This window comes from Loxodonta africana, chromosome 4 (genome assembly GCF_030014295.1).
Source record: "Loxodonta africana isolate mLoxAfr1 chromosome 4, mLoxAfr1.hap2, whole genome shotgun sequence".
NCBI classification, from domain to species: Eukaryota; Metazoa; Chordata; class Mammalia; order Proboscidea; family Elephantidae; genus Loxodonta; species Loxodonta africana.
Window position 1 is genome coordinate 31495297 of NC_087345.1, and position 27555 is coordinate 31522851.

Genomic DNA, 27555 nt, shown 5'->3' on the forward strand with positions numbered 1-27555 from the left:
TATCAACATCAACATTCCAACAATTAACTGATCGTGAATTTCTAAAGGAGATGCCTTTTTGATTGTTGTAGACAGCATTGATCAAATGTATAGAAGTTCTATACGTATAATCATATACGTTAAGGTTTTAGACATCCCAGGATTTTTTTTTTTTGTTTCACCTAGAGGATCTGTAGGCTTTCAGAAATCCCTTTTGTTACTGATTTGAGAAATATGTATTTATGAAAATACAGGTTGCTGTGTACCAAATTAGAGAAAATTTCAGTGGCTCGCACAGATAGCAAAGTGCTCTCAGGAATGCCATCATCTAGCAGAAACATATTTAACAAATATGCTTTTTTGACTTAAACTGCAATTGCATGAGCTTGGTTATTCAATATACTGCCTCTGTTATTGTGCCAGATAAGAGGCCGTGTAATATAGTGGTTAAGGAGATAGACTCTAGAGTCAGACAGTATGGGTTAGCATTCTGCTTCTGCCACTTACTAGCTCTGTGACCTAGTATTTGTGTCAAAGGGTTGTTGTGTGAATTAAAAGAATTAATGAACAATAATCCTGTGATACTTGTGTCACAAGAAAGTGCTGAATAAGTAGTAGTTAGTATTATTATTGTATCTTATGACTAGTGACTATTTGAGGGAATATTTCATTTAAGCATTTTTTAGGTCCTGAGAATTGATAAAGAAAAAGATTTAAATGCAGAAAAACAATTTTTTTTTTTTTGAAATAAGAAGAAAGTCTCTTACCCTATTTTAAAAAACAACTTTTTTGGAAGTGATTGCTACTTGCAATCAATTATGTATAATATCTTTATTAAGCTCAGTAACCATGATCTGTCAGTGTTGTGCTGAACACTGAACTGAGTGTCTTTAGACAAACTATTTTTCTCTTTCTACTTATATATATGGATCTGTTTTCTTGTCCTTAAGGGTTTATGGGTATGGTACTTTTTTTCAGTTCTGGCAAAATTTCTTGTACCATTTCTTTGATAATTTCCTCCCATCTTTAACCTCTTTTTATGGGAGGAAACTCCAGTTGTTCAGATGGTGGACCTCTTGTTTTGAAATCCCTTAGTTTTCTTCTCCCTTCATCTTTTTATCTTCTGGGAAATTTCCTCAGATTTATTTTTTAACCTTTCTATTTGATTTTTATGTATGTATTTATTTTGTAGCATTCTGTTCTTTTTTCCTGTATGCAATAACTCCTATCTCTCTGAGGATACTCTTGAAAATTTTTTCGGTGTATTTATTTTGTCTTTGTTAGAGGCTTTTTTCAAGTATGTAGAGATCCTGGGTACTTGTTTGTATTTAACTAAAAAATTAGAAGCTATGTTGTTGGAGCTCTTTGAAAGATGTTGTAGAAATACGGACTTCACAATAAGAACTAAGGCATATATCCCACCATTTTGTTGTGTACTTATAGATCTTTTTTCTTGGGAGGTCATTTTCTGCAGAGAGGAATATTCTAGCCTCCTACCTGGGGCATATAAACCTGGCTGGCATGTTCTCTAAAGGCAAATATGGGAAGGCACTGGGTAGCTCACTATACATGGAATCTTAGGTTCCTAATCCCTTTGCTTTAACCTCTCTGGAAAATAAACCTTTAATTTCTTGCCAGGTGGTGATAGTTTCCTGACTGGGTGGTAAAGGAAATGGTCTAGGGGCCTAACTCCTTCTTATATAGAGTTTTCATCCTTTTTCCGCCCCATCTTCACCTACACCCTTACAAGTAGCCAGTCTAATTCCTAAGTCCTCCTGGGGTTGCTGAGTCATGAAGAGGCCTGCTTCTTGGAGTCTGCAAAAAAGGGGTCTGCAAAAACTGCTTTCAGTTTTTTCAAGTTTGCTAAATCAGATAATACCCATGTTCTCCTTGTCCTTATATCTTAAACCCTTTTTTAAAAATAAATGCTTTACAATCATTAGTGAGATTTTGGAAGTAAACAAAGTAAATCTATGTGTTCAATATGGAAGACCCGTTATGAATTTTTATAATTTAAAATACAAAATTTTATGTTCACTTTTTGTGACATTGTGAAAAATATGGTCTCTTTAGCAATTCCTATTTCATTAAAAATATTTTTTGTTATTCCTTAACTGCATATTTTTAAAAAATTTTATGCCTAAACATAAATTCTTGATGAATCGTAAGATTTTTCTTATTTACTACTCTCCAGATATTTTCTTGGGTTATTACCATGTCCTTTTATTTATGACCTTCATGTCTTGTTTTTTGTTCTTTCACTTTCAATTAAACTGACTTGTGCATGTTTTTGGCTCAGTAACATGGTACAAATATATTAACTATATTAACTATAACTAAGAGTAAACTGTTGCCTGCTAATATATATATCACAAGCAGTTTATGTAATTTAATTGATACTAAGATATCTAAATAACATTGATATAATATATTGGTATAATATAAATTTAATTTCAGAGAACTTCATCTACAATAAATTTGTCACCAGGAGAAGTGGAAGAAGATGATGATGATGACAACACTTGTGGGCCCTCAGGACTTTGGGAAGCATTAACTCCTTGTAATGGATGTAGGAACCTTGGTTTCCCCATTCTTGCACAGGTAAAGGTTTGCTTTTGTTAAGATATAATAAAACATAAAAATGGTTGCCCATGCTCTTAGGTAAATCTTTTTATTCCCTAAAAATCCAATTAGTATCTTGTTAACTAGATAATTTTTTTTTCAGTTAAAGGGTCAGTAAAATGGGATATAATTTGCAGTGTATGGGTATCCATATGCAAATGAATAATTTACATAACCTTTATGTGGTTGTCTTATTTTGGTTATGATGTTAGTTCCAGAAAAACTGTCTTAATTAGGAGGTTTTATTATTTATGATCTGTAAATATATCATTTTAAAGAATGACATTTTAAAATTATATTGCAATTTATATTGAAATAATTCTAAAAAGTGATCTAAAGGTCAAGTTTCAAGAAAACCTATTGCCCTTTAAAAAGCATATCCATTGGGTTTTTTTCTTAGCATGATAGAAACATGGTAGAATACTGTGCACCATGGCGGATTTTGGAGTAGAATCCAATAATAACACCCAAACCAACAACCAAACCCATTGCTGTCAGTCGATTCTGAGTTATAGCGACCTTACAGGACAGAGTAGAACCTGCTCCAGAGGGTTTTCAAGGAGCAGCTGATAGATTCGAACTGCTGACCTTTTGATTAGTAGCTGAGCTCTTACCCACTATGCCACTAGGGCTCCATAGTGACACCAGAACACTGAAACCTTGACTGCAAGTTTGAAATCATTACACTATTCATTAAATCACTCTTAAATCTGTAGGATCATCTTCAAATTCCTGTTGTGTGTTATGGACCAAAAACCCTTAGAGGAGTTTCAGAAATGAGCAAACTATTCCAAGCAGTGTTAGAACATTCGAGTCCACAATAGAAATAACCCTAAACAAAGATGAAAAGGAACTTAATATGAAAGACAGTTTGTAATAATAGTCAACTACATAGGGCATGAGTGGAAAAAATAGTTTATGACAGGAAATGAAGGCTCATGTTAATGAGTCCAGAATGTTACATCTCACAAATATCTTTTTCTCTGTTTTGCAACAAATTTAAAGCAGTTGGTATCTAAGAAACCGTCACATTTTTCACATTTCTGTTACAATTTGATCATAGCTGCTCAAATTCCAATATTAATTTATTGCGAAAACCTAAATAGAATAATCAAATCAGCATATAATATTTTTAAAAACCTCTTACCTTAATATGAGCTATTTACAGGACCTTAAGACAGTTTTTGTAACCATTACAGAATTATTGATATATTCATTGTGAAAACCTAAATAGAATAAGCGAATCAGCATATAATAGTTTCAAAAACCTCTTACCTTAATATGAGCTATTTACAGGACCTTAAGACAGTTTTCTTAACCTTTACAGAATTATTGTTATATACTGGACTGTGAGTTTCAAAAAGAGGGGACCATGTCTGTTTTGCTCAACGTCTATGGTATTAGCATCGTTCCTGGCATATAATCAGAATTATATAATAGTTGAGTGAATCAATAAACAAATGTGTGTATTCTAGAATTTTATATCTTCACTTACATTTTTTACATACAGAATTTTACCTTATATCTACATGGGTGAATACATATAATAGATCTTATTTTATTGATGTACTCTCATCTACTTAATAGTTTAAATGCTTTTATTATTGTCCCCATAAAATTAACATCTTTGTAAAAGTGGGTTTTTAAAAAAATCGTTACCTTGTTTTATATTTAAAAAAGTAGAATTCTTGGAAAATATGTATACAAATTAAATATAAATTTTAGATCACTCTACTCTTCAAAATGCCATCAATAACATGACCATACCTGGTTCTCCACCACTTCAGTAAAATTTACTTTTACCATTTTAACTTATATTGTTATTTTATTTCATTTTAATTAATTTTGTTATTTTATTGGCTTGATAGTAACTGACGTTTGTTTTAATTTTTTTAATTATAAAAACTAAAGATTAAGTATTTTTTATTTAGCCTTTTTTGTGTAAAGACTGGTATTGCTTCAATAAATTTATTAGTTCCTTAGATATTGTGGATATTAATATTTTAGTAGTTACAATTGCTACAAAGTGTTTCCTAGTCTGAAGCTTTTTTTTTTTTTGTCTTAATTTGTATTTGTGCATGTTTGTGAGTTTGTTGTGTATTTTTAAAGCTATGAAATTTAAACCTGCCAGTTGGAAAAGTGTTTTTATACTTTTGTTTAATTCATCTTATCTAGAATTCCTTTTAACAAAAATTTTGGATGTGGCTCTATGTATGTTTTTTACTAGTTGATACCTAGTTTTCCTGTGACCTTGTATTAAACAATAACTCCCATTCCTCTCATCTTGGATTTACTTCTGGGATCTCTTTGTATTTATATTTTTCTATTTTTTTACTTTACGTGTAATATATGGCAGAATAAAACCTTTATTACGTTCGTACTATTAGCTGACATGATTGCCTGCTTTTTGCATTTATATTTTACAATTACTAAGCCAAGTTTAAAGAGTATACTTATTAGGATTTTAATTGTTACTGCATTAAATCTCTATACTTACTTGAAATGCAGTATCCTTTTTTACTGGATTTGATCTAACAAACGAGGAGGGACATATCCATTTATCTTAGTCTTCTTTTAATAATATTCTCACTATATAGATTCCCACTGTGTGTGTGTGTGTGTGTGTGTTATTATCGTAGATGGGCGCTCCTTTAGCATTTATATGTATATATATATGTATTATTTCATGTGCAAACTATTAAAATCTACTTTACAATAAAAATTGTGTGTAATGTGTAGTGGTTGATTCTTTTTATGATGCTGAAGGCGTATCAAATGTAGATTTATTCTACAACTTGCAACATCTTTGAACTTATCTGTTTTTTAGTTTATTCTCTAGGATTTTCTGGGTATATGATTCATTTACAAATAGTAATTCTAATCTCTTTTTTTTTTCTATCATGTTCCCATATTATTGCATTATCTTATACAGTCTGATTAGAAGAAGTGAGATGATACATGTTTCCATTTTTATTTTTCCTGATTTTCTTTTAAGAATACTTGTGACCTAATAAACAAGATCTGGCAGTAATCAACATCAGATTTTATAATCAGAAATGGGACAGATTGAAACTATATTTACCAAAGGGTAATGAAATTGAAAAAGAGATGGAGTCAGAGAAACAGTATTGAAACCATAGACTGAAGAGTTAGAAAAGAAGTTCAAAATATACAATGCTTTAAATAACCATCCCATTCTATGATTACCAAAGGAGTCGAGTGATAAACACACTGATAGTCCTTGAATACAAAAAACAAAGAAAATTGGTGTCTACCCCCAAAGAATTTGCATTATGGGCATTTTAAGACCTTCGTAGGCCCTAGACCTCCAGCATCATACCATATGTATTCAGCATCATACCATATATATTCAAATGAAACAATTATTTTGTAATAATAATTTTGTATTTGAAATTTACCTAAAATTAATATGAATTTAGGTAAAAAAAAATTGAATAGTAAATACAATGTATAAAAGTTTTGCATTTAATTGAGCATTTATTGATTTTAATTTTTCAGTCTCCTGCTTATATTTTGAAACATTGTTATACCCATTGCCAACGAGTCAATTCCAACTCATAGCAACCCATAGGTCAGAGTAGAACTGTCCCATAGGGTTTCCAAGGAGTGGCTGGTTAATTCAAACTGCCAACCTTTTGGTTAACAGCCAAGCTCTTAACCACTGTGCCACCAGGGCATTAAGCTGTAAACACTATGCATGCAGGGCCTAATGAAAAACCAGTCTACCTTAACATTTATTACAGGAGCCTTTGGGATGAGTGCAATTAGTGTAGTGCTAAAAAAATTTTGTATACCCAAATTTGTTGAATCAAACCTGTAACCTGTAATTTAATTGGATCCAATAAGCATTTATTAAACATATTCCATGTTCAAAGCATAGTGATAAGCTTCAGAAAATCTGAAGATTATGGAAAGAACACAGACTTAATCAGGAGCCAAATTACCCATGAGTTCTGGTTCTCAGCTATAAATTATGGTTCTGGGCTATAAGTTCTGGCTCTGGGCTATAAAACTATGTGATGTATCATTTTTTAACTCATACTGAGAGTTCTCAGTTGCAAAATGAGAGCATTGGCTTATCCTGTGAATCTTACACTTTTAAAATTCTGCATTAAAAAAAAGCCAAACCCATTGCTGTTGAGTCGATTCTGACTCATAGTGACCCTAAAGGACAGAGTAGGTTTCCAAGGGGTGCCTGGTGGATTTGAAGTATCCAACCTTTTAGTTAGCAGCCAAACACTGAGACTTTATTTCCAGTTTTTTTTGTCTAGATTTTGAATTGATCCTATACTCATGTTTCCTCTAGACTTTTTTTCTGCCCACAAGAATTCTAAAATTGGACTGAATAGGATAAAATAATGGGCACTTTGGGGTTCATGCTTATGAATATATTGGGTGGCATTTTATTTTTCCATTGTGACTAGATTATTGAAGTTTCAACAAGAAGCAATTCCTTTCATGCTGGAAAAGGCTAAGCACATTTATTATAAATAGAGCTTTTATAGGAGAATATTTTGGGTATCTTTGGATATCCTAAATATATCAAAATATGTTATATTTTTAAAATAGCCAATATTATTTAAAAATGTAATCTCAAAGCAGTTAAATAAGATTTAAGCTGGTAAAAAATTAGAGGAAAAATCAAGAATTAAGAGACTGGAGAAATGAAGCCCTTCCTAGAAAGTAAGATTAAACTCAAATTTATTTTTCAACACTCATGACAGAAATAATAATCACTGTCGTTTACACAGTACCTCTTATGTGTTACACATTTCACATAGTATAATCTCTCAAGGTAACCATTTAAAGGAGGAAACAATTAACCTGCTCAAGGTCACGTAGCTAAAGAGTAAGCTTTGAGTAGGTCACATAGCTAATAAGTGGCAATGCTATGACGCAAACATGAATTTTTTTTTTTAACTGTAATATGGTGCTTTCCTGATTTCATTTACATGTTTCCTGCTTCCTATTGATTCCTTCCTGGTTGTATACTGGGAAGTTTTTGAAGAATTTGCTTTGGCTGAAAATTTAGGATCATAAATGGACGAGGATCTTTGGTAAATGAGAATAATCTTCAGCATTTCATCATCCATTCATGCATTTAATTGTATATATCAAAGAAAAGTTATTAAAAGTAGTTCAGAGGCTGATCATAAGTTGTCATTAGTTTTATTGCTATGCTTCCTTCTAATAGAGCATATGATATAACAGCAGAAAATATGAGTTGATGAATGTGTGTCATGGTGGATGATGTTGCGCTCCTCCACGGTCTTAGCCGAGATGCCCCCCTCGGCATTACACGCAGTATGACGGCTTTGAGATTCTTTAATAAAGAGTCAGTCCTTCAGAGTCTCTCCCTAGGACTACTGTATCTACCACACGGAGGAATTTGAGGCTCTGCAACAATTAGCCACTCCTGTTGGGGCTGTTATTTGAAAACCCTGAACTAGTAGGTTGGCTCCTCCCTAGCTTTTGAGATAAGGAACTCCTTTGTGATGGTGCTGAGGCTGGTGTTTCTCTGTGTGGGGAGGAAGCTGTTTTCTGCCCTGATGGCTTCTATGACCCTTGCCCCTTTTTGCACCCCTCATGGTTCCATGGTAGACTAAGCACCAGAATGGTGTTAACTTGTTCTTTCTTGTCCTGCGCTGATGGGAATGCCTTCTGTTAGTTCTGTTCATTTCCTTATTTTCCCTCTGGTTTCTACCTTGAGATGGGTGACCCTCTGGCTTCCATCCTTTTCACTCATGTAGCCTTCACTCTGCAAGGTAGAGATGAGGGGTCTTGCTACTGAACCTTTACCTGTTTTTGAAACCGGCTTGCAGGTAGTCTTTGCTCCTGCAGTCACTATACTCATGCTGCCCTCTGGGGAGAGATTGGCAGCTCTTGGTAATGTGCTGGAAGTACCCTCCGAGGACAAGGACGTGCTTGCAGTGTTGAATACAACAATGTTAAGGCCCTCTGAGGACATGTTGGAAGCACCCGCCATGGCCATGCTGGCTCCACTTGCTTCTGGATCTATGAAGGCTGCTCCTGCCAGTGCCTTTGTTTTTCTCTGAGTCTACATACTTAGTTGTTGCCACATCCACAGTGCCTGCTGTGGGGCCTGTTGTCACCACTTCTATTCCTTTGTCAGGCACTATCAATTGTATGACTGGAGGAGTATGTGCTTTCTTGAATGCAGTGTATGTTGGGAGGCATGTTAGATTTCTTCCTCCCCAGCATAATCAAAAGAGGTGACCCCAAACACCTCAGGATCCATGTGAAGGCTCCTGATGCTGATCTGTTCTTGGTCCCCTTTTCCACACATCTCCATGGTGCGTGCCTGGAGGAAAAGAAACAAATGAAGTAGAGAAGAAAGTGAGACAGAAAGGTCTGCTCCTTTCTTCCTGTAACTGAACTCAAGAGCTTATAATAATAATCTTTGAGGTCATCAAGTCCAATCTCCCACCTAAAGCAGGAATCCCTGCTACAGTACCCCCACAGTGGTCATCCCAGTTTTGTATGACCAGTTCCAGTGCCGGGGGAGCACTATTAAAATTTACCAGTGAACATCCTCGTATACTTTTATTTTGTACACTTCTGTTAGTATTTCTGCAGAATAGATTCCTAAAAGTGAGACTGCTGGTCAAAGGGTGTGGACATTTTACATTTGATAGCTGCTAACAAATTGTACACATGTACACAAGCATGTTGCACTGCCATTGACATATACAAAAACCTGGCAGCCACAGAAGACATTATGACCCAAATAAAGGAAGGACTATCTAATAGTCAGAAATGTCCCACAAATTAACAGCCTGCCTGGGTTGGGCTAGTAAGTGTTCAAGAATGAATTTCATGGCCAGGATGGCGTAGATGGCATTACAACCTCGGATATGAGATTAGAGAAGCTGACAGCTCAGGATTCTCTGAAATTCACCCTTGCGGAACAGTTCAGAGAAGCACTTGGAACCTTCCTAATGTGTCAAGGCCTTCAAAAGAAGGCTTATCTGGCCAAGCCCTTCCAAATGACGCCTCAGAGAGCGTCAAAGGCTCTTCAGGACCAGCCTTTAGTTGCTTTCGAAAGCTCCTCGGCCCCATCTTATAGAGTCTCTGCAAAGACTTACTTCTGGGCTCTCATCCTCTTCCTCAAATACAGGTACGTCCATTGCGTCTTCAACTGGGATGGCCTGGGTACCACTGTAAACCTCCACTGGTGGTCTCAGGAGGTAAACAAGATCTTCCCAGTAAACAAAAAGATCTTCTCTTGCATCTGAAGAGGGACACAACTGAAGGTAAAAAGAGCGGCCAGTGGCAAGCTTCAGGCGGAGCTGCTGTTTTTCACCATCATGGATGGATATCTTTACAAACTTCAAGGGGAGCAGTCTAGTTAGCTCCAAGGTCTGTGTAGACTTGTGGCCTTTCCCCTGCATGGCACAGCCGCAAGTGGCATATTCCTCACGGCTTGCAATTGGTCGTGCCAGCAGCATGACATCAGGCACTTTGAGCTTGGGGCTGGTGCAGACAATGCCCACTGTCACCATTCGGCCACGGTTGTGCACATCCATCACTTCTCCTCTTTTGCTGATCTGGATAAAGTCACTCTCAAACATTGGTGCGCACTCGAATATAGTATACTCTCCCCTGAACAGTTGTCGCTGCAGCTTTCCCATGGAGATATTAAACATGCCCAACGCAGGGCAGCTTTCAGCTGTGTAATATGGTAACCTAGATCGACTGCTCATGGTTGTCTTACGAAGGCAGCTCCTGGGGCTCCTCCACACCTTTTTACAACACCTCGCAGGGCTTGCTGCGTTCCCTTGGTCTCACTTCCGCGTGGACGGTCGTAGTCCTCTGCAGGCCCCTTTTTGTCCCGAAGGGACTGAGGATGTGTGAGGCGCTGGTTACCAACTGCTCAATGCCAGGAACAATCAGGCACCTGCGCCCAGGCCACGCCTCCTCTAGGGGGTGGGGTTGTCTGGACGCGGAGATGTCAGGCTTCCAAATGTCTGGGCGTGTAGATGTCGGGGTACGCAGAAGCCTGACTGAAGACGGTGTAAGGAGATGTCGGGGCGCGAAGATGTCGGGACACGCAGATGTTGTGCGGAGATGTCGGGATGCTTAGATGTTGGGGTGCGCAGATGTCAGGGCCCACAAATGTGGGAGCTGGCTTAAGAGGGCCCTCACCTCAAGCCTGACTCACCGGTTCACAGCTGCTTTTGTGTTTTGATTCCACAGCCTGAACTACCAGTCGCAATCCCACTAGGAGTCTCTCTCCCTGTCCACCTTGGTGTAAACCACACTGTGGGAGCTGCTTTTATCCTCTCCTAACCATTGTGACAGGTCGTCATCACACAGTCCTTTGTCTCTGTCACCCAGCACTCGCCCCCTCAGGGCAGGGGCACTGCCTCCTCCCTTCCCCCAAATGCAGAACCACCAAGCACCAGACTTCGGATGACACCCCCTGCCAGCCCCAGGAAATGGGCCTAAGGGAGGGCATCTAAAATATTTTTAAGGATCTTAATACATGCTGGCAAATTACTTTCAAACAGGGTTAGGCAAACTTCCAGTTAAGTGTAAGAGTTAAAAATACACATACTGTTTTATCCAGCTCTTCTAATTGTAGACATTTACCTTAAAAAAAGATAATGCAACAAGTTGGAAAAGAGGTTAAGTACAGAATGTTTACCAATGTTGATTGTAGCAAAAAATGATAAACAAGATTAATGTCTTACAATAGGGAGTTGGTTAAAAAAAAATTACCAAGCATTTCATGATTGAATAAATCTGCAGCTGTAAAAGTGCTTATGTTGTTACCTATTTATTGACATGAAAAGATATCCATGACATTTCTTTCTTGTTAGAAAAAGAAAAACAAACAGATTTCAAACTAGCATTAGAATTGTGATCCAGTTTATGTAAAATCATCTATGTGTGTTTAGATATGGACGTATGTTCAGTGAAATACTTAAAGTGCTTATCTATGAGTGGTGTAATTTTTATTTTTTCCTTTATTACTTTCTGTTTTTATTAGGATTATTTCTTATTTCTATTCACAGAAAAGGTAAAGCCATTTTATTAATAATGTCTATTTTTACAGTCATGATTCATTGTTTTAACTCACACTCAAGTGACTAATGAGATTTTTAAGCTTCTCCCTGGACATCTGTACCTTGATTGTACAATGAAAAGAGCCTTAAACATCACGTGTATGCCTCTCTTTTTTACCCACTATCAGGTTGTATCAACTATAGAAGCTCTGAAGGAGCCCTGGTGGTGTAAAGGTTAAGTGCTTGGCTGCTACTGGAAGGGTTGGTGGTTCAAACCCACCCAGCAACTCCTCAGGAGAAAGACTTGTCGATCTGCACCCATAAAGATCAGAGTTTAGAAAATCCTGTGAGGGTAGTTCTACTCTGTCCCATGGGATCGCTGTAAGTTGAAATCAACTCAGTGGCACCTAATGACATAGGAGCTCAGAGGAATTTTGCCAATAATAAGTTAATAATATTATAAATGTTATTAACTGAGTAAGATTATAATATGTTTATTGTCGTGATAATGTACATGACCATAATTACCAAAAAAAACCAAACCCATTGCCTTCAAATTGATTCCAACTCATAGCAGCCATAAAGGACAGAGCTGAACTGCCATATAGAGTTTCCAAGGCTGTAAATCTTTACTGAAGCTGACTGTCACATCTTCCTCTCGCAGAGTAACTGGTGAGCTTGAACTGCTGGCCTTTCGGTTAGCAGCTGGGTGCTTTAACCACTGTGCCACCATAGGTTAATACAAGCATTTCTCTTCATATTGAAATGTCTGGTTATTTCTGATACTATAAATGTCTGGTTTTTTTCTTTGATTTACTGAGGGGTCTATTAGCATATCAATAACAGTTTTTACTGACATTTCCAAATTCCTTAGATCTTAATTTTCACTTCTGATCTGTAACTTATATTGCCATTAGCAAAAACAAAATCAACAAACTTAATAGGCATTTAGTAATCAAACTAACATTTTTAAAATATCCAAGCAGGTCTGGCATTTTTTGAAAGGAATAATTGGATTGGATAACATTGGATAAAGTATAATTTAATGTAGGTTTTTTTCTTTTTTATTTGCCAGTTTTCTTAAAAGCACTTGATGCCATGTATAAATATTACACGGTATTTCTCTTAGGGTTCCATTAGAGCACTGCTAATTGCCTTGTCTCCGAGGAAACTAGAAACCATATTACTTGTAGGGCCTGTAGACTTTTCAGAATTTTTCCCAAACCAATCATTAGACCATCAGTGGTGGTAAAGCCTGTTTTATTTGGCCTGATAACCATTGTTGGTAGCATTCTGGAAAATATGTCTATATCTTCATGAATCTGAAGAATTTATTGAAATCCTTCCAGCTATTTAGAAAATGATCTTATTAGCGTTTGCCTCAATACTTGAGAAGCTCAAATGGCTACATAAAAATCTACCTGAACTTGAGATTAAGAAATTCTTTTTATGTAGATGCAGCAGCTTTCTGTATTTTTGCCCTTAGAACAGTCAGATTTCCATAAGTTAGTCATTAGATATTCTTAAAATAAATTTATGCTCCCTCTCCTCTACATTAGAGATTGTGTCGTTGGAGAAATCATTTAAATTCCTGGGCATTATTTTTCTCATCCATAAAATTGAGATAATCTCACAGGTACCTTTCAGCTCTAGAATACTTACGGTTTTGTGGATAGGGTCTTAACCCTTTCTCCCCTGTAACAAAATTACCACATATTTTGGAAATACTCTGAACAATAATAATGAGTCAAGGTATTTTTCAGTTGTTAATAGCTCTAGAAATTGCATGATTCAATATATAATCTTATTCTGTTGCTGAATTTCTTCTTGCTGAAACTTTCAAAACATTTGAAACGTAGAAATGACAAAGTGTTACTTATAATCATATCTAGGCTGTCTGTTACATTGGCAGTAAGCAGGACAGTACTTAAAATTATATAATTGAAAATATGAGTTAAAGATTTTAAACATAATTAAGTTAGTAATGGACATGGCTGTGGTAGACGGAATAATTCCTCCCCCCCCCAAAGATGCCCACATCCTAATCTTCAGAATTTGTAAATATGTTACCTTACATGACAAAGGGGCTTCACAGATGAGATTGGATTAAGGATCTTGAGATAGGGAGGTTATCCTGGATTATCTGGGTTGGTCCAATGTAATCACAGTGGTGCTTATAAGAGAAAAGACAGGAGGAGATGTGATGATGGAAGCAGAGGTCTGAGTGATGTAGTCATGAAGCAAGAAATATGAGCAGCATCTTGAAACTGGAAAAGGCAAGAAAGGATTACCCAGTACAGCCTCCTGAAGAAATCAACTCTCCTAAGACCTTGAATTTAGCCCAGTGAGGTTAGACTTCTGACTATCAGAATTATAAGAATAAATTTGTGTTGTTTTAAGCCACCAGTTTCTGGCAATTTGTTAAAGTGACAATAGGAAACTAATGCAGATTTTGGTACCTGGAAGTGGGTGCTACTTTTACAAATACCTAAAAATGTGGCAGTGGCTTTGCAGTTGAGCAGTGGGTAGAGGCTAGAAGAATTTTGAGGAGCATGACATAAAAAGGAAACCTTGGTGGCGTAGTGGTTAAGAGCTATGGCTACTAACCAAAAGGTCAGCAGTTTGAATCTACCAGGTGCTCCGTGGAAACCGTATGGGGCAGTTCTACTCTCTTCTATAGGTTGTTATTAGTCAGAATCGACTAGACGGCAAGGGTTTGGTTTTGGTATGACATAAAAAGCCTAGATTACTTCAGAATGATTAAAGATTCTTCTGGGATGAGAGTTCAGAAGGATGTAAGAAGCATGGTGCAGAAAACCTGTATCATCTTTGAGAATACCTAAATTGTTGTAAACAGAATGTTAGTAGAAATATGAACATTAAAGGTGCTGTTGGTGAGGGTTCAGAAGGAAATGCGAACTATAGATATAACATATCATCTTAGAGAATACCTAAATCATCATAAACAGAATGTTGGTAGAAATATGAATATTAAAGCCAACTATGGTAAGGACTCAGAAGAAAATGAAGAACGTGTTATTGAAAACTGCAGGAAAAGGATACTTGTTATATAGTGGCAGAAGGACTAGCAGAATTGTGTTCTTTTTATGTGGAAAGCAGAATTTGTACGTGATGAACTTGGATATTTAGCAGAGGACGTTTCCAAGCAAAGCATTGAACATGTGCCATAATTTCTTCTCACCACCTTGAATAAAATGTAGAAGGAAGGAGTTAAATTGAATGAAGAATTTTTAAGCAAAAAGAAGGTAGGACTTGATGATTTTGGAAATTCTCAGTCTATCCGGCTTTCAAAAGATGCTGCAATTTGGAGATTCACTGCCAGGGAACTGTACTTTGGAAACAAAGCCAAAGGTGTGCCTGGACAACCTTTGCCTATCCTCAGAATGATCAAAAGGACAGAGTTTCAATTACATAGAGGGCTCTTTGGTTAAGTGTGTGAGTCGTGGGTCCCTTCAGCCATCTCAGCAGAAGCCGAGAATAGAGATGTGATTTTCCAAGAAAGATTGGTAGAGGAGCCTCTTGTCTAATGGAGTAGACCCCTATGACATACACAGGAAACCCACAAGATTTTTGAAAATGTTATATCAGTAGAAATAATGCCAGCTTGCACTGAAAGGACAGTGAAAGAACAAAATGAAACAAAGCTGTAGAACTCCCAAAATCCTAGGAAATGGGCTTATAAAACTAATAAATTGCAAATGTGTGTTACCCTTTATGAAATAGGAAGAATAACTTAGGGGGCATAACTGAGGACCCACAGAGGGCAGAGCTAAGAGCTACAGAAGATTATTACCAGTCCTTGAAACCTAATGGAGTTCAGTTGGATTTCAAAATTTCTTATGACTGTTGAGTCATTTTTTCCTTAATTTTTCTCCCTCTTTGAGTGGAAATGTCTATAATTGTTATTCCAATGCCTCTCCCACCATTGCATTTTGGAATCAGATAACTTGTTTTCTGGTTTCACAGATCCACAGATGGAGAGGAATTTTGCTTCAGGATGGGTTATACTCAAAATCTTGCCCGTACCTTATTTAAATTATGAGATTTGGGAATTTTGAACTGATGAGGGTTAGATGAGATTTTGGACTTTGAGTTGGTATTATAATAGGTTGAGACTTTTATTTTGCATGGGGGATAGACATGAATCTTTGGGGACCAGAGGGTGAACTGTAGTAGACAGAATAATGCCCCTCCCATAGATGTTCATGTTAATTTCCAGAACCTATGAATAGAAGTCCCTGGGTGGTAGAAACAGTTAAAGTGCTCAGCTGCTAACCCAAAGGTTGGCAGTTCTTGTCCACCCAGAGGTGCCTTGGAAGAAAGGCTGGGTGATCTGAAGAATCAACTATTGAAAACCCTGTGGCGCTCAGTTCTAATGACACACATGGGGTCACCATGAATCAGAATTGACTCAGTCACAATTGTTTAAAAAATTAATATGTTACCTTATATGGAAAAAGGACTTTGCATATGTGATTAGGGATCATGAGTTGAAGAGTTTATCCTGAATTACCCAGGTGGGTTCAGTGTAACCACAAAGATCTTTATAAGAGGGAAGACAATATGATGGGGAAAACAATATGTTGCTGACTTTGAGGATGAAGGAAGGGACCATGAGCCAAGGAGTGTAGGTGGCCTTTAGAACTTGCAAAAAACTAGAAATGGTTCTCCCGTAGACCCTCTAGAAAGAACCAGCCCTACCAACAGGTTGATTTCAGCCCTGTAAAACTCATTTTGGATTCTGATCTCCCAGAATTGTTTGAAAACAAATTTATGTTATTGTAAGCCACTAAATTTGTCGTAACTAATACAATGGCTATGGAAACTAGGTCAGTGGACTTTTCACCTGTCATGTGCTCATTCAAGGAGCAGATGTCTATAAATAGAATGAAGGAGTTACCGGCATTTACAAAGGAATACATTTAAGCTTTATCATCAAGGCTTCATATGATCCAGGTTTGTATAGTCACTTTTATAACTTTTAAAATAGCAACTAAAATTTGTCATTAGAAAGGCTCTGTTTTCTATCTTTCGAGGAAAGTATTATGATAATGAAATGAACAATGATGATGATAACAACAATATCTAGCATTTATTGAATGCCTACCAACCACATATCAGGTTCAGTGATAAACACTTTATATTTCTTATCTCACTTACATTTCACCATGATCCTAAGAAGTCTCATGGATTGAATTGTGTCCCCCCAAAGACAGAAGAGAGTGCCCCATAGAGTTTCCAAGGAGTGCCTGGCAGATTTGAACTGCCAACCCTTTGGTTAGCAGCCATAGCACTTAACCACTAAGTTGGTTCCCCCCCAAAAAAAATATGTGTTGTAAATCCTAACCCTTGTAGTGGACCTAATCCCATTTGTGAATGGCTTTTCTTTGTTATGTTAATGAGACAGTATTAGTGAAGGATGTGTCTTAAGCCAGTCTCTTTTGAGGTGCAAAGTTAAAGCAAGCAAAAAAATCAGAGATGGGGGACGATAGATACCACACCACATGTAGATCACAAAGGAATCAAGGAAAAGGAACTTTTCCCCAGAGTCAACAGAGAATGCCCCCCCTGTCAGAGACTGCATCCTGAATTCAGACTTATAGCCTCCTAAACTGTGAGAAAATAAATTTATGTTTGTTAAAGCCACCCACTTGTGGTATTTCTGTTATAGTCGCACTAGATAACTAAGACAAATTTTTTCACTTTATGTTAAGAGAATTGGGTTTCAAGAGGTTAAGCAACTTGTCTAAATTTGCATATCTACTGTGTTTGATTCAGTACCCTTGTGAATCTTTTATATGACATAATAAAAAAAAAATTAAACAGGGACACAGATTCACACAGTAAAAATAAACCTGCCTACCAGCATCTGTTCAATATTTTTTACTGTATCATTTTGCCATTAAAGAAAATAGTGTTAATTATTGATATCATTCTTGTTTAGTGTATATTCAATTTTCATTTTTTTTTTTTACGTGATCGTTGAGCTGCTAGTAGCACAATGTTTAAAGTGATTGACTGCTAACCAAAAAGTCTACTGTTCGAAATCACCAGTGGCTCCATGGGAGAAAGATGTGGCAGTCGGCTTCCATAGAGATTCCATAGAGATTATAGCCTTGGAAATCCTGTGGAGTCGCTGTGAGTTGGAACCAACTCAATGGCAGTGGGTGGCCCCTAGATTTAAAAAAAAAAAAATGATGACTTTGGAAGAATTTCAGTTCATTTAGAATGTTTTCCATTTATTTAATCATTTATGCATTCATCCATCCATTTGTGCCAAGAATATTTACTGGCCATTTATTGTTTGCAGGATATAGAACCGAAAACAATAAATATGCATCTTACCTAATAATTTTGTGTTAGGCACTGTGAATGATAGAAAAGTATGATGTATGGTTTCCACCATTAAGAATCTTACAATTTAGTTCAGGCACTTGTATTGGCTGCTATATATTGGCTTCATAATCTTGGGCAATTAACTCACCTTCTGCTACCCCTTCTATAAGGTGGGGAGGCTACGTCCTGTTTATTTATGTTGTTCTTAAATGCCGTTGAGTTGATTCCAACTCATGGTGACCCTACGTACAACAGAATGAGACACTGCCTAATTGTGCAGCCACTATATCAGTCCATCTCTTTGAGGGTCTTCCTCTTTTTTGCTGGCCCTTTACTTTACCAAGCATGATGTCCTTCAGGGACCAGTCCCCCCGATAGCATGTCCAAAGTATGTGAGACGAAGTCTCGCCATCTTTGCTTCTAAAGAGCATTCTGGCTGTAATTCCTCCAAGAGAGATTTGTTTATTCATCTGGCAGTCCATGGTGTTTTCAGTATTCTGTGCTAACACCATCATTCAAAGACATCAATTTTTCTTTGGTCTTCTTTATTCATTGTCCAGCTTTCACATGCATAGGAGGCAATGGAAAACACCATGGCTTGGGTCAGGTGCAGTTTGGTCTTCATGGTGACATCTTTGCTTTCCAACACTTTAAAGAGATTTTTTGCAGCAGATTTGCCCAATACAATGCGTCTTTTGATTTCTTGACTACTGCTTCCATGGGTGTTGATTGTGGATTAAAGTAAAATGAAGTCTTGACAACATCAGTATTTTCTCTGTTTGTCACAATGTTGCTTATTAGTCCAGTTGTGAGAATTTTTGTTTTATGTTAAGTTGTAATGCACACTGAAGGGTGTAATCTTTGATCTTCATCAGTAAGTGCTTCAAGTTCCTTTTCGTTTTCAGCAAGCAAGGTTTTGTTTTCCTCCAATACTGATGCTGCTTTCTTCTTCATATAGTCCAGCTTCTCAGATTGTTTGCTCAGCATACAGATTGAATATGTATAGTGAAAGGATACAACTCTGACACACACCTTTCCTGATTTTAAACAATACAGTATTCTCTTGTTCAGTTCCAACGAATGCTTCTTGGTCTATTTACCGTTTCCGTATGAGCACAATTAAGTGTTCTGGGATTCCTATGCAAAGTTATCCATAAGTTGTTATGATCCACACAGTCGAAAAACTTTGCATAGTCAAAAAAACACAAGTAAATATCTTTCTGGTATTCTCTGCTTTTAGCCAAGATCCATCTGACATTAGCAATGATATCCCTCTTTCCGCGTCCTCTTCTGAGACTGGTTTAGATTTCTGGCAGTTTCCTATCAGTGTCCTGCTGCAACTGTTTTTGAATTATCTTAAGCAAAATTTTACTTGCATGTGATATTAATGATTATTGTTTGATAATTTCTGCATCCTATTGAATATCCTTTCTTTGGAATGGGCAAAAATATGGATCTTTTCTAGTCAGTTAGCCAGGTAGCTTTCTTCCAAATTTCTTGGCATAGATAACTGAGCACCTCCAACACTACATCCTTTGTTGAAACATCTCAATTGGTACTTTGTCAATTCCTGGAGCCTTGTTTTTCACCAAAGCCTTCAGTGCAGCTTGGACTTGTTCCTTCAGTACCATCTGTTCTGGATCATATGCTACCTCCTGAAATATTTGAACATCAACCAATTCTTTGTGGTACAGTGACTCTATTCCTCCATCTTCTTTTGATGCTTCCTGCATTGTTCAACATTTTGCCCATAGAATCCTTCAGCATTGCAACCCGAGGCTTGAATATTTCCTTCATTTCTTTCAGTTTGGAAGTGCCAAGTGTGTTCTTCCCATTTACTTTTCTAACTCCAAGTCTTTGTACATTTCATTATAATCTTTTACTTTGTCTTCTCGAGTCACCCTTTGAAATCGTCTGTTCAGCTCTTTTATGTGATCATTTTTTCCATTTGCTTTAGCTACTCTACGTTCAAGAGCAAGTTTTAGAGTCTCTTCTGACATCCATTTTAGCCTTTTGTTTCTTTCCTGTCTTTTTAGTGACCTTTTGCTTTCTTCATGTATGCTGTCCTTGATGTCATCCACAACTCATCTGATTTTTCATCATTAGTGTTCAATGCATCAAATGTATCTTGAGATGGTCTTTAAATTCAAGTGGGATATACTCAAGGTCGAACTTTGGCTCTAGTGGACTTGTTTTAATTTTCTTCAAAATCAACTTGAACTTACACATGAGCAATTGATGGTCTGTTCTGCAGTCGACCCCTGACCTTGTCTGACTGATGATACTGAGCTTTTCCATCGTCTCTTTCCACAGATGCAGTCAATTTGATTCCCGTGTATTCCACCTGGCAAGGTTCTCTTGTATAGTCTCTATTTGTGTTGTTGAAAAAAAGGTATTTGTGATGAAGAAGTCATAGGTCTTGCTAAAATTCTATCATGTGCTTTCCAGCATATTTTCTATCACCAAGGCCATATTTTCCAACTACCAATCCTTCTTCTTTGTTTCCAACTTTCGCATTCCAAGTTAAGTATATATAAACCAAAAAACCCAAACCTTTTGCTGTCGAGTTGATTCTGACTCATAGCGACCCTATAGGACAGGTTAGAACTGCCCCATAGGGTTTTGAAGGAGCTTTTGGTGAAATTGTACTACTGACCTTTTGGTTAACAGTGATAGATCTTAACCACTATGCCACCAGGGCTATGAAGTATGTATCACAACACACAACAACACAGTTGTGTGTATAGTACACTGTTAATAATAACTGTAACTAAGGCATACGATTCCTGGGGGACTTTAATTTCCTGCTTTATATACTTATACATGGAGCCTTGGTGGCGCAGTGGTTAAGAGCTTGGCTGCCAACCAAAAGGACGGTGGTTCAAATCCACCAGCTGCTCCCTGGAAATCCTATGGCGTAGTTCTCTCTATCCTACAGGGTTGCTATGAGTCAGATTTATCTCAATAGCAATGGTTTTATACTTATACGTTATTTGAATTATTTACAAGCAGATCTAATTTTTCTAATATTTTATATTTTATGAGAAAAATGAATGCCATGAGTTGTAGAAACTTATGATGACTCATTGTGGCACCATAAGTTTCTACAGAATAATTTGAAAATTATTGCTCACATCCACATATCCATGTATTCATTCGTTGACTTATCCATCTTCACTCATTCATTTGCTTTTCATTCTATTCTATACATTTTTAGCCATTTTTGAGCCAGTCATCTTTAATCATTTAAATTGATCTTTTTGGAGGATTAAAGGCAGCTAAAAGACACTGTGGGATGAGTTGTTTATATGATAGTTGTATGACTATTATTTTTAATAAGGGGCATCTATTATTATTTCAAGGAGCCCTGGTGCCATAGTGGTTAAGCACTAGCCTACCAACCAAAAGATTGGTGGTTGGAACCCACCAGCCACTCCCTGGGAGAAAATATGACAGTCTACTTCCGTAAAGATTTCCAGCGTTGGAAACCCTACGGGGCAGTTCAAGTCTATTTTACAGGGTTGATATGAGTCAGTACCCCCATGCGTCTGTCATTTTGTCCTACTGTGGGGGCTTGCATGTTGCTGTGATGCTGGAAGTTATGCCACCAGTATTCAAATACCAGCAGGGCCACCCATGGCAGGCAGGTTTCAGCTGAGCTTCCAGACTAAGACTAGGAAGAAGGGCCCAGTGGTCTACTTCTGAAAAGAATTAGCCAGTGAAAACCTTACGAAGACCAGATGAGTTGTAGAATGACATGAAGGGCACATCAAACTTGAATAAAACAAGAGGGCATTAAAAAGTCAGGAAAGAAAAGACCAAAATGAATGTCAGAGGAGACTCTGAAACTTGCTCTTGAATATTGAGTAGCTAAAGCAAAAGGAAGAAATGATGAAGTAAAAGAGCCGAATAGAAGATTTCAAAGGGTGGCTCTAGAAGACAAAGTATTATAATGACACGTGCGAAGACCTGGCAGTAGAAAACCAAAAGAGAAGAACATGCTCAGCATTTCTCAAGCTGAAAGAACTGAAGAAAAAATTCAAGCCTGGAGTTGCAATATTGAAGGATTCTATGGGAAAAATATTAAATGACACAGGAAGCATCAAAAGAAGATGGAAGGAATACAGAGTCACTGTATCAAAAAGAATTGGTTGACATTTAAATCATTTCTGGATGTAGCACACGATCAGGAACCGATGGTACTGAAGGAAGAAGTCCAAGCTGCACTGAAGGCACTGCCAAAAAATAAGGCTCCAGGAGTTGAAATACCAATTGAGATGTTTCAGCAAACAGATGCAGCCCTGAAAGTGGTCACTCATCTATGCCAAGAAATTTGGAACATAGCTACTTAACCAATTGACTGGAAAAGATCCATATTTATGCCTATTCCCAAGAAAGGTGATCCAACCGAATGTGGAAATTATCCAACAATATCATTAATATCACATGCAAATAAAGTTTTGCTGAAGAAAATTCAAAAGCGGCTGCAGCAGTATATCAACAGGGAACTGCCAGAAATTCAAGCCAGATTCAGAGGAGGATGTGGAAAGAGATTCCATTGCAGATGTCAGATGAATCCTGGCTGAAAGCAGAGAATACCAGAAAGATGTTTTACCCACTGTGTGTATCATAACAAATTATGGATAATATTGCGAAGAATGGGAATTCCTGAACACTTAATTATGCTAATGAGAAACCTGTACATAGATCAAGAGGCAGTGGTTTGAACAGATCAAGGGGTTACTGCATGGTTTAAAGTCAGGATCCTTTCACTATATTCAGTCTGCATGCTGAGCACATAATCAGAGGAGCTGGAGTATATGAAGAACGGGTCATCAGAATTGGCGGAAGACTCGTTAACAACTTGTGATATGCAGATGAGACAACCTTGCTTGCTGAAAGTGAAGAGGACCTGAAGCACTTAATGATGAAGTTCAAAGACCACAGCCTTCAGTGTGGATTACACCTCAACATAAAGAAAACAGAAATCCTCACAACAGGACCAATAAGCAACATCATGGTAAATGGAGAAAAGATTAAATTGTCAAGGATTTCATTTTACCTGGATCCACAATCAACACCCATGGAAGCAGCTGTCAAGAAATCAAAAGATGCATTGGAAATCTGCTGCAAAAGACCTCTTTAAAGTTTTGAAAAGCAAAGACGTCACCATGAAGATAAAGGTGTGTCTGACCCAAGCTGTGGTGTTTTCAGCCATCTCATATGCATGTGAAAGCTGGACAATGAATAAGGAAGACTGAAGAAGAATTGGTGCCTTTGAATTGTGGTGTTAGTGAAGAATATTAAATATACCGTGGACTGCCAAAAGAACGAACAAATCTGTCCTGGAGTAAGTACAACCAGAATGCTTCTTAGAATGAAGGATGGCGAGACTGCGTCTCGTATTCTTTGGACATGTTATCAGGAGGATCAATACTTGGAGAAGGACATCAGGCTTGGTAAAGTAGAGGGCCAGCGAAAAAGAGGAAGACCCTCAAGGAGATGGATTGACACAGTGGCTGCAACAATGGGCTCAAGCATATCAATGATTGTGAGGATGGTGCAGTACCAGGCATTGTTTCGTTCTGTTGTATGTACGGTCACCATGAGTTGGAACTGACTTGACAGCACCTAATGACAACAACAACATTCTGCATCTGGTAGTTACAGGAAGGCATGTTTATCCAGAAGATCCCTTGATTCTTTGTTTTAAGACCTTGTTGAAGCAATCATGGTCTGCTTCTTTATGTGATTTGATTTTGACTTTTGTCTTTGATCCATCTATAAGTTATTGTATTAATTTATTTTATGTTTTCTTACTGTATCCTAGCTTCTTGCTTTGTTTTATTTTGATATGCCAAAATAGGGTGCTTTTGTGAGCTAGCTTGATTATTTTCGACTTTGAAGCTCTGACATCCTGTCACCAGATGGCTAGAGATGTTATCAGGTATATCAGTCTAGGATTCCATTCACTTTTTTTGTATGGATTCAGCTCAGGTGTCCAGGTAGTTGGTCATCAAGTGTGTGGTACAGGCTCTATCCTACCATCTTAGAGAGGCAGGGTTGATTGGTTTAGGTACAGGTATCTGGTTGCAGCAGGTCTCAGACTCTGAACAAGGGAGGGGGCTGACAACCATCCCCCTAGTGTCTGTGGGGAAAGCACGTCCCTGTTCCCTAGAGTGCACAGGTGGGTGGGTTCTGCTGATGGGCTTTGGCAACCAATGCTTTTGGTTGTGAGGACTGGGAGGTACCAGTTATCCTTGGACTCCTGTCATGGATGGCTAGGTGACGTGAATGGAGCCACCAGTCCATAGGCCTCTGATGTGGGTAGGTGAGGACCGTGTTTAATAGGCAAAGCAGTGTCAAACATCAAATACCCACCTCTCCACCACACAGCTGAAAGAGTTGCAGTCTGCAGACAAGGGCCTGTTCTCCTGAATAGGCCCACACAAGTCCATGCAGTGGGAAAAGGTACTCAAAGTCCACAGACCGTTTATGCCTGAACAGGAGCCACTTCTGTTCTGGGCACCCCAGTTTAGTGGACCTGGCAGATTATCTTTTCCCCCAAATGTGAATTTATTCCTTCTCCAAGGCCAGGAGAATGGCTCAGGATGCTCAGCAGGACCTATCTCAGGCCAGAGAAATAGACAGCCACTGAATCCTGCTTGGGGGCTGGGGTCACGGTAAAGTATACCCAGGAACTCAGCTTTTTCCGAGAGTGCCATTCTTCTCTGGTTCCAGAGGTTTGAGTAGGCTGTGTGGCTGTCTGTCCCAGAGAAAACTGCATCCAGAGTCCCGCAGCAGTTCCTCCAGGGAATGGTGCCTGAGGGTTCCTGGAGATTCAGATCTGGCAACTCCTCTCCGGTTCTGAACCATCTCTCCCTCCCCCTGCTGCTCAGTCCATTTACTAACTTTGCCTTTGATGTTCAGGACTCCTGGCTTGTCATAAATACAATCATTTCACTTTTTGGGGGGGGGTCTTTGTCGTAAGGGGGATCACCAGAAGCACCTGCCTACTCTGCCATCTTGGCCCTGCCTTTGCCTTTTTTAAAAAAATATTTTATTGTACTTTAGATGAAGGTTTACAGAACAAACTAGTTTCTCATTAAACAGTCAGTACACACGTTGTTCTATGACATTCATTAACAACTCCACAACATGTCAACACTCTCCCTTTGCAATCTGGCATTCCCTATTACCAGCTTTCCTGTCCCCTCCTGCCTCCTAGTCCCTGCCCCTGGGCTGGTGTGCCTCTTTAGTCTTGTTTTGTTTTATGGGCCTGTCCAATTTTTGGCTGAAAGGTGAACCTGAGCTAAAAGAGTGTCCAGGGGCCGTATTCTCAGGGTTTCTCCAGTCTCTTTCAGGCCAGCAAGTCTCGTCTTTCTTTTTGAGTTAGAATTTTGTTCTACATTTTTCTCCAGATCTCTTTCCAGGACCCTGTATTGTGATCCTTGTCAGAGCAGTCAGTGGTGGTAGCTGGACACCATGTAATTGTACTGGACTCAGTCTGGTGGAGACCATGGTAGATGTGGTCCATTAGTCCTTTGGACTAATCTTTCCTTTGTATCTTCAGTTTTCTTCATTCTCCCTTGCTCTTGAAGGGGTGAGACCAGTGGAGTATCTTAGATGGGTGCTCATAGGCTTTTAAGACCCAGGACACTACTCACCACAGTAGAATGTAGAACATTTTCTTTATCAACTATGTTATGCCAGATGAGATAGATGTTCCTCGAGACCATGGTCCCCGTACCCGCAGCCCAGTAATTCAGTCCCTTAGGGATTTTGGATGTGTCTGTGGAACTTCCATCATCTTGCCTTGTACAAATTGTGCTGGCTTTCCCCGTATTGTGTACTGTCTTATCCTTCACTGAAGTTACCACTTATCTGTTGTCTATTTAGTGTTATTCCATCCCTACCCCGCCCCTCCCTCGTAACCATCAAAGATTGTTTCTTTTTGTATGTAAACCTTTTCATGAGTTTTTACAGTAATGGTCTCATACAATATTTGACCTTTTGTGATTGACTTATTTTACTCAGCATGATGTCCTCCAGATTCATCCATGTTATGAGATGCTTCACAGATTCATTGTTGTCCTTTATCGTTGTGTAATACTCCATTGTGTGTGGTACCACAGTTTCATTATCCATTCAACTGTTAATGGGCATCTAGGTTGTTTCCATCCTTTTGCTATTGTTAACAATGCTTCAGTGAAGATGGGTGTACATATGCCTATTCGTGTGACAGCTCTTATTTCTCTAGGATATATTCCTAGGAGTGGGATTGCCGGATCATATTTCGGGATGGTATTTCTATTTCTAGCTTTCTAAGGAATGGTTTTCCAGAATGGTTGTATCATTTTGCATTCCCACCAGCAGTGCATAAGGGTTCCGATTTCCCTGCAGCGTCTCCAACATTTATTTCCTGTTTTTTTTTTTTTTTTTTTTTGATTCGTGGTAGTAATGCCGGGTTGAGATGGTATCTCATTGTGGTTTTGATTTGCATTTCTGTAATGGCTGATTGCGAGCATTTCCTCATGTGTCTGTTGGCCACTGACATGTCTTCTTTGGTAAAGTGTCTGTTCATTTCCTTTGCCCATTTTTTAATTGGATTATTTGTCTTTTTGTGGTAGGGGTTTAGACCTTTGTCTGATTCACAATAGTCAAATTTTTTCCCAGTCTGTAGGTTCTCTTTTTACTCTTTTGGTGAAGTCTTTTGATGAGCATAAGTGTTTAATTTTTAGAAGATCCCAGTTACCTAGCTTATCTTGTGGTGTTTGTTTAATGTTAGTTATGGTTTGTATCCTATTTTCTATGTGTTAGGGCCTCTAGCATTGATGCTATTTTTTCTTCTGTGATCCTTTGGTTAGTAGCTGAGTGCTTTATACACTATGCACCAGGGCTCCTCATTGCTTGTATTCAGTGTTTATAATAATATCTTAACCCATTGCCATTAAGTCGATTCCAACTCATAGCAGCCCTGTAGGACAGAGTAGAACTGCCCGTTAGGGTTTCCAAGGAGCGGCTGGTGGATTCCAACTGCCGAACTTTTGGTTAGCAGCCCAGCTCTTAACCACCGTGCTACCAGGGCTCCATAATAATGTCTAACACTGAGTAAACACTCAATAAATGTTAACCAGTAGTAGAAGTTGTAATAGTAGAATACCTCTTAATGATGTTATAAACTGAGTCAGCTGTTGCATTTTTTTTTCTACAACAAAAATTGTTCAAGTTCTTCCTTACATGAGATGATTAATTATGGTGAAGAATGCTATGCAGTGTGGATTGATTTTTACCTTGGTTTAATGGGGCTGCAGTCTTTTAGCCAGCAAGCTATACTAGCTACCTGTGAACCCCTCACCCCTGTAACCCCTTAATAAATGTTTGTTGAATGAATGGTCTTGTGGCAGAGACCTGAAAACTCTCTCTGTAAAGGGCCAGATAGTAAATATTTTAGGCTTTGAAGGCCAGATAGTCTCTGCCACAACTACTCAGCTCTGCTGCTGTAGCACAAAATGAGCCATGGATAATATGAAAGCTAATAGGCATG

At 38.1% G+C, this 27555-nt stretch overlaps 2 protein-coding genes across 6 annotated transcripts in view; one reads left to right on the forward strand and one right to left on the reverse strand.

The window, feature by feature from the left end:
* Positions 1–27555, forward strand: part of ANKS1B (ankyrin repeat and sterile alpha motif domain containing 1B) — a 1402370-nt gene that overhangs the window by 358358 nt on the left and 1016457 nt on the right. For all 5 annotated transcript variants that reach the window (XM_023559966.2, XM_023559973.2, XM_003405282.4 and 2 more), the window contains exon 9: positions 2437–2580. In XM_023559966.2, the coding sequence (XP_023415734.2) occupies positions 2437–2580 (144 nt within the window). The remainder of the gene's footprint in view (positions 1–2436; positions 2581–27555) is intronic.
* On the reverse strand, positions 8822–11134 carry GARIN6 (golgi associated RAB2 interactor family member 6). The gene is made up of 2 exons (XM_010600071.3): positions 9729–11134; positions 8822–8944 (listed from the first exon to the last, which is right to left on the reverse strand). Exons 1-2 carry the CDS (start codon positions 10344–10346, stop codon positions 8822–8824), a joined length of 741 nt encoding a protein of 246 aa, XP_010598373.1. The 5' UTR covers positions 10347–11134.

Excerpts from the sequence above, each read along its gene's own strand:
- GARIN6 (XM_010600071.3), bottom strand. The coding sequence starts at position 10,346 with ATGAGCAGTCGATCTAGGTTACCATATTACACAGCTGAAAGCTGCCCT. Across the intron at positions 8,945-9,728 it reads AAGAGGATGAGAGCCCAGAA|GCACGCACCATGGAGATGTG; the intron begins GTAAGTCTTTGC and ends CTTTTCCTCCAG.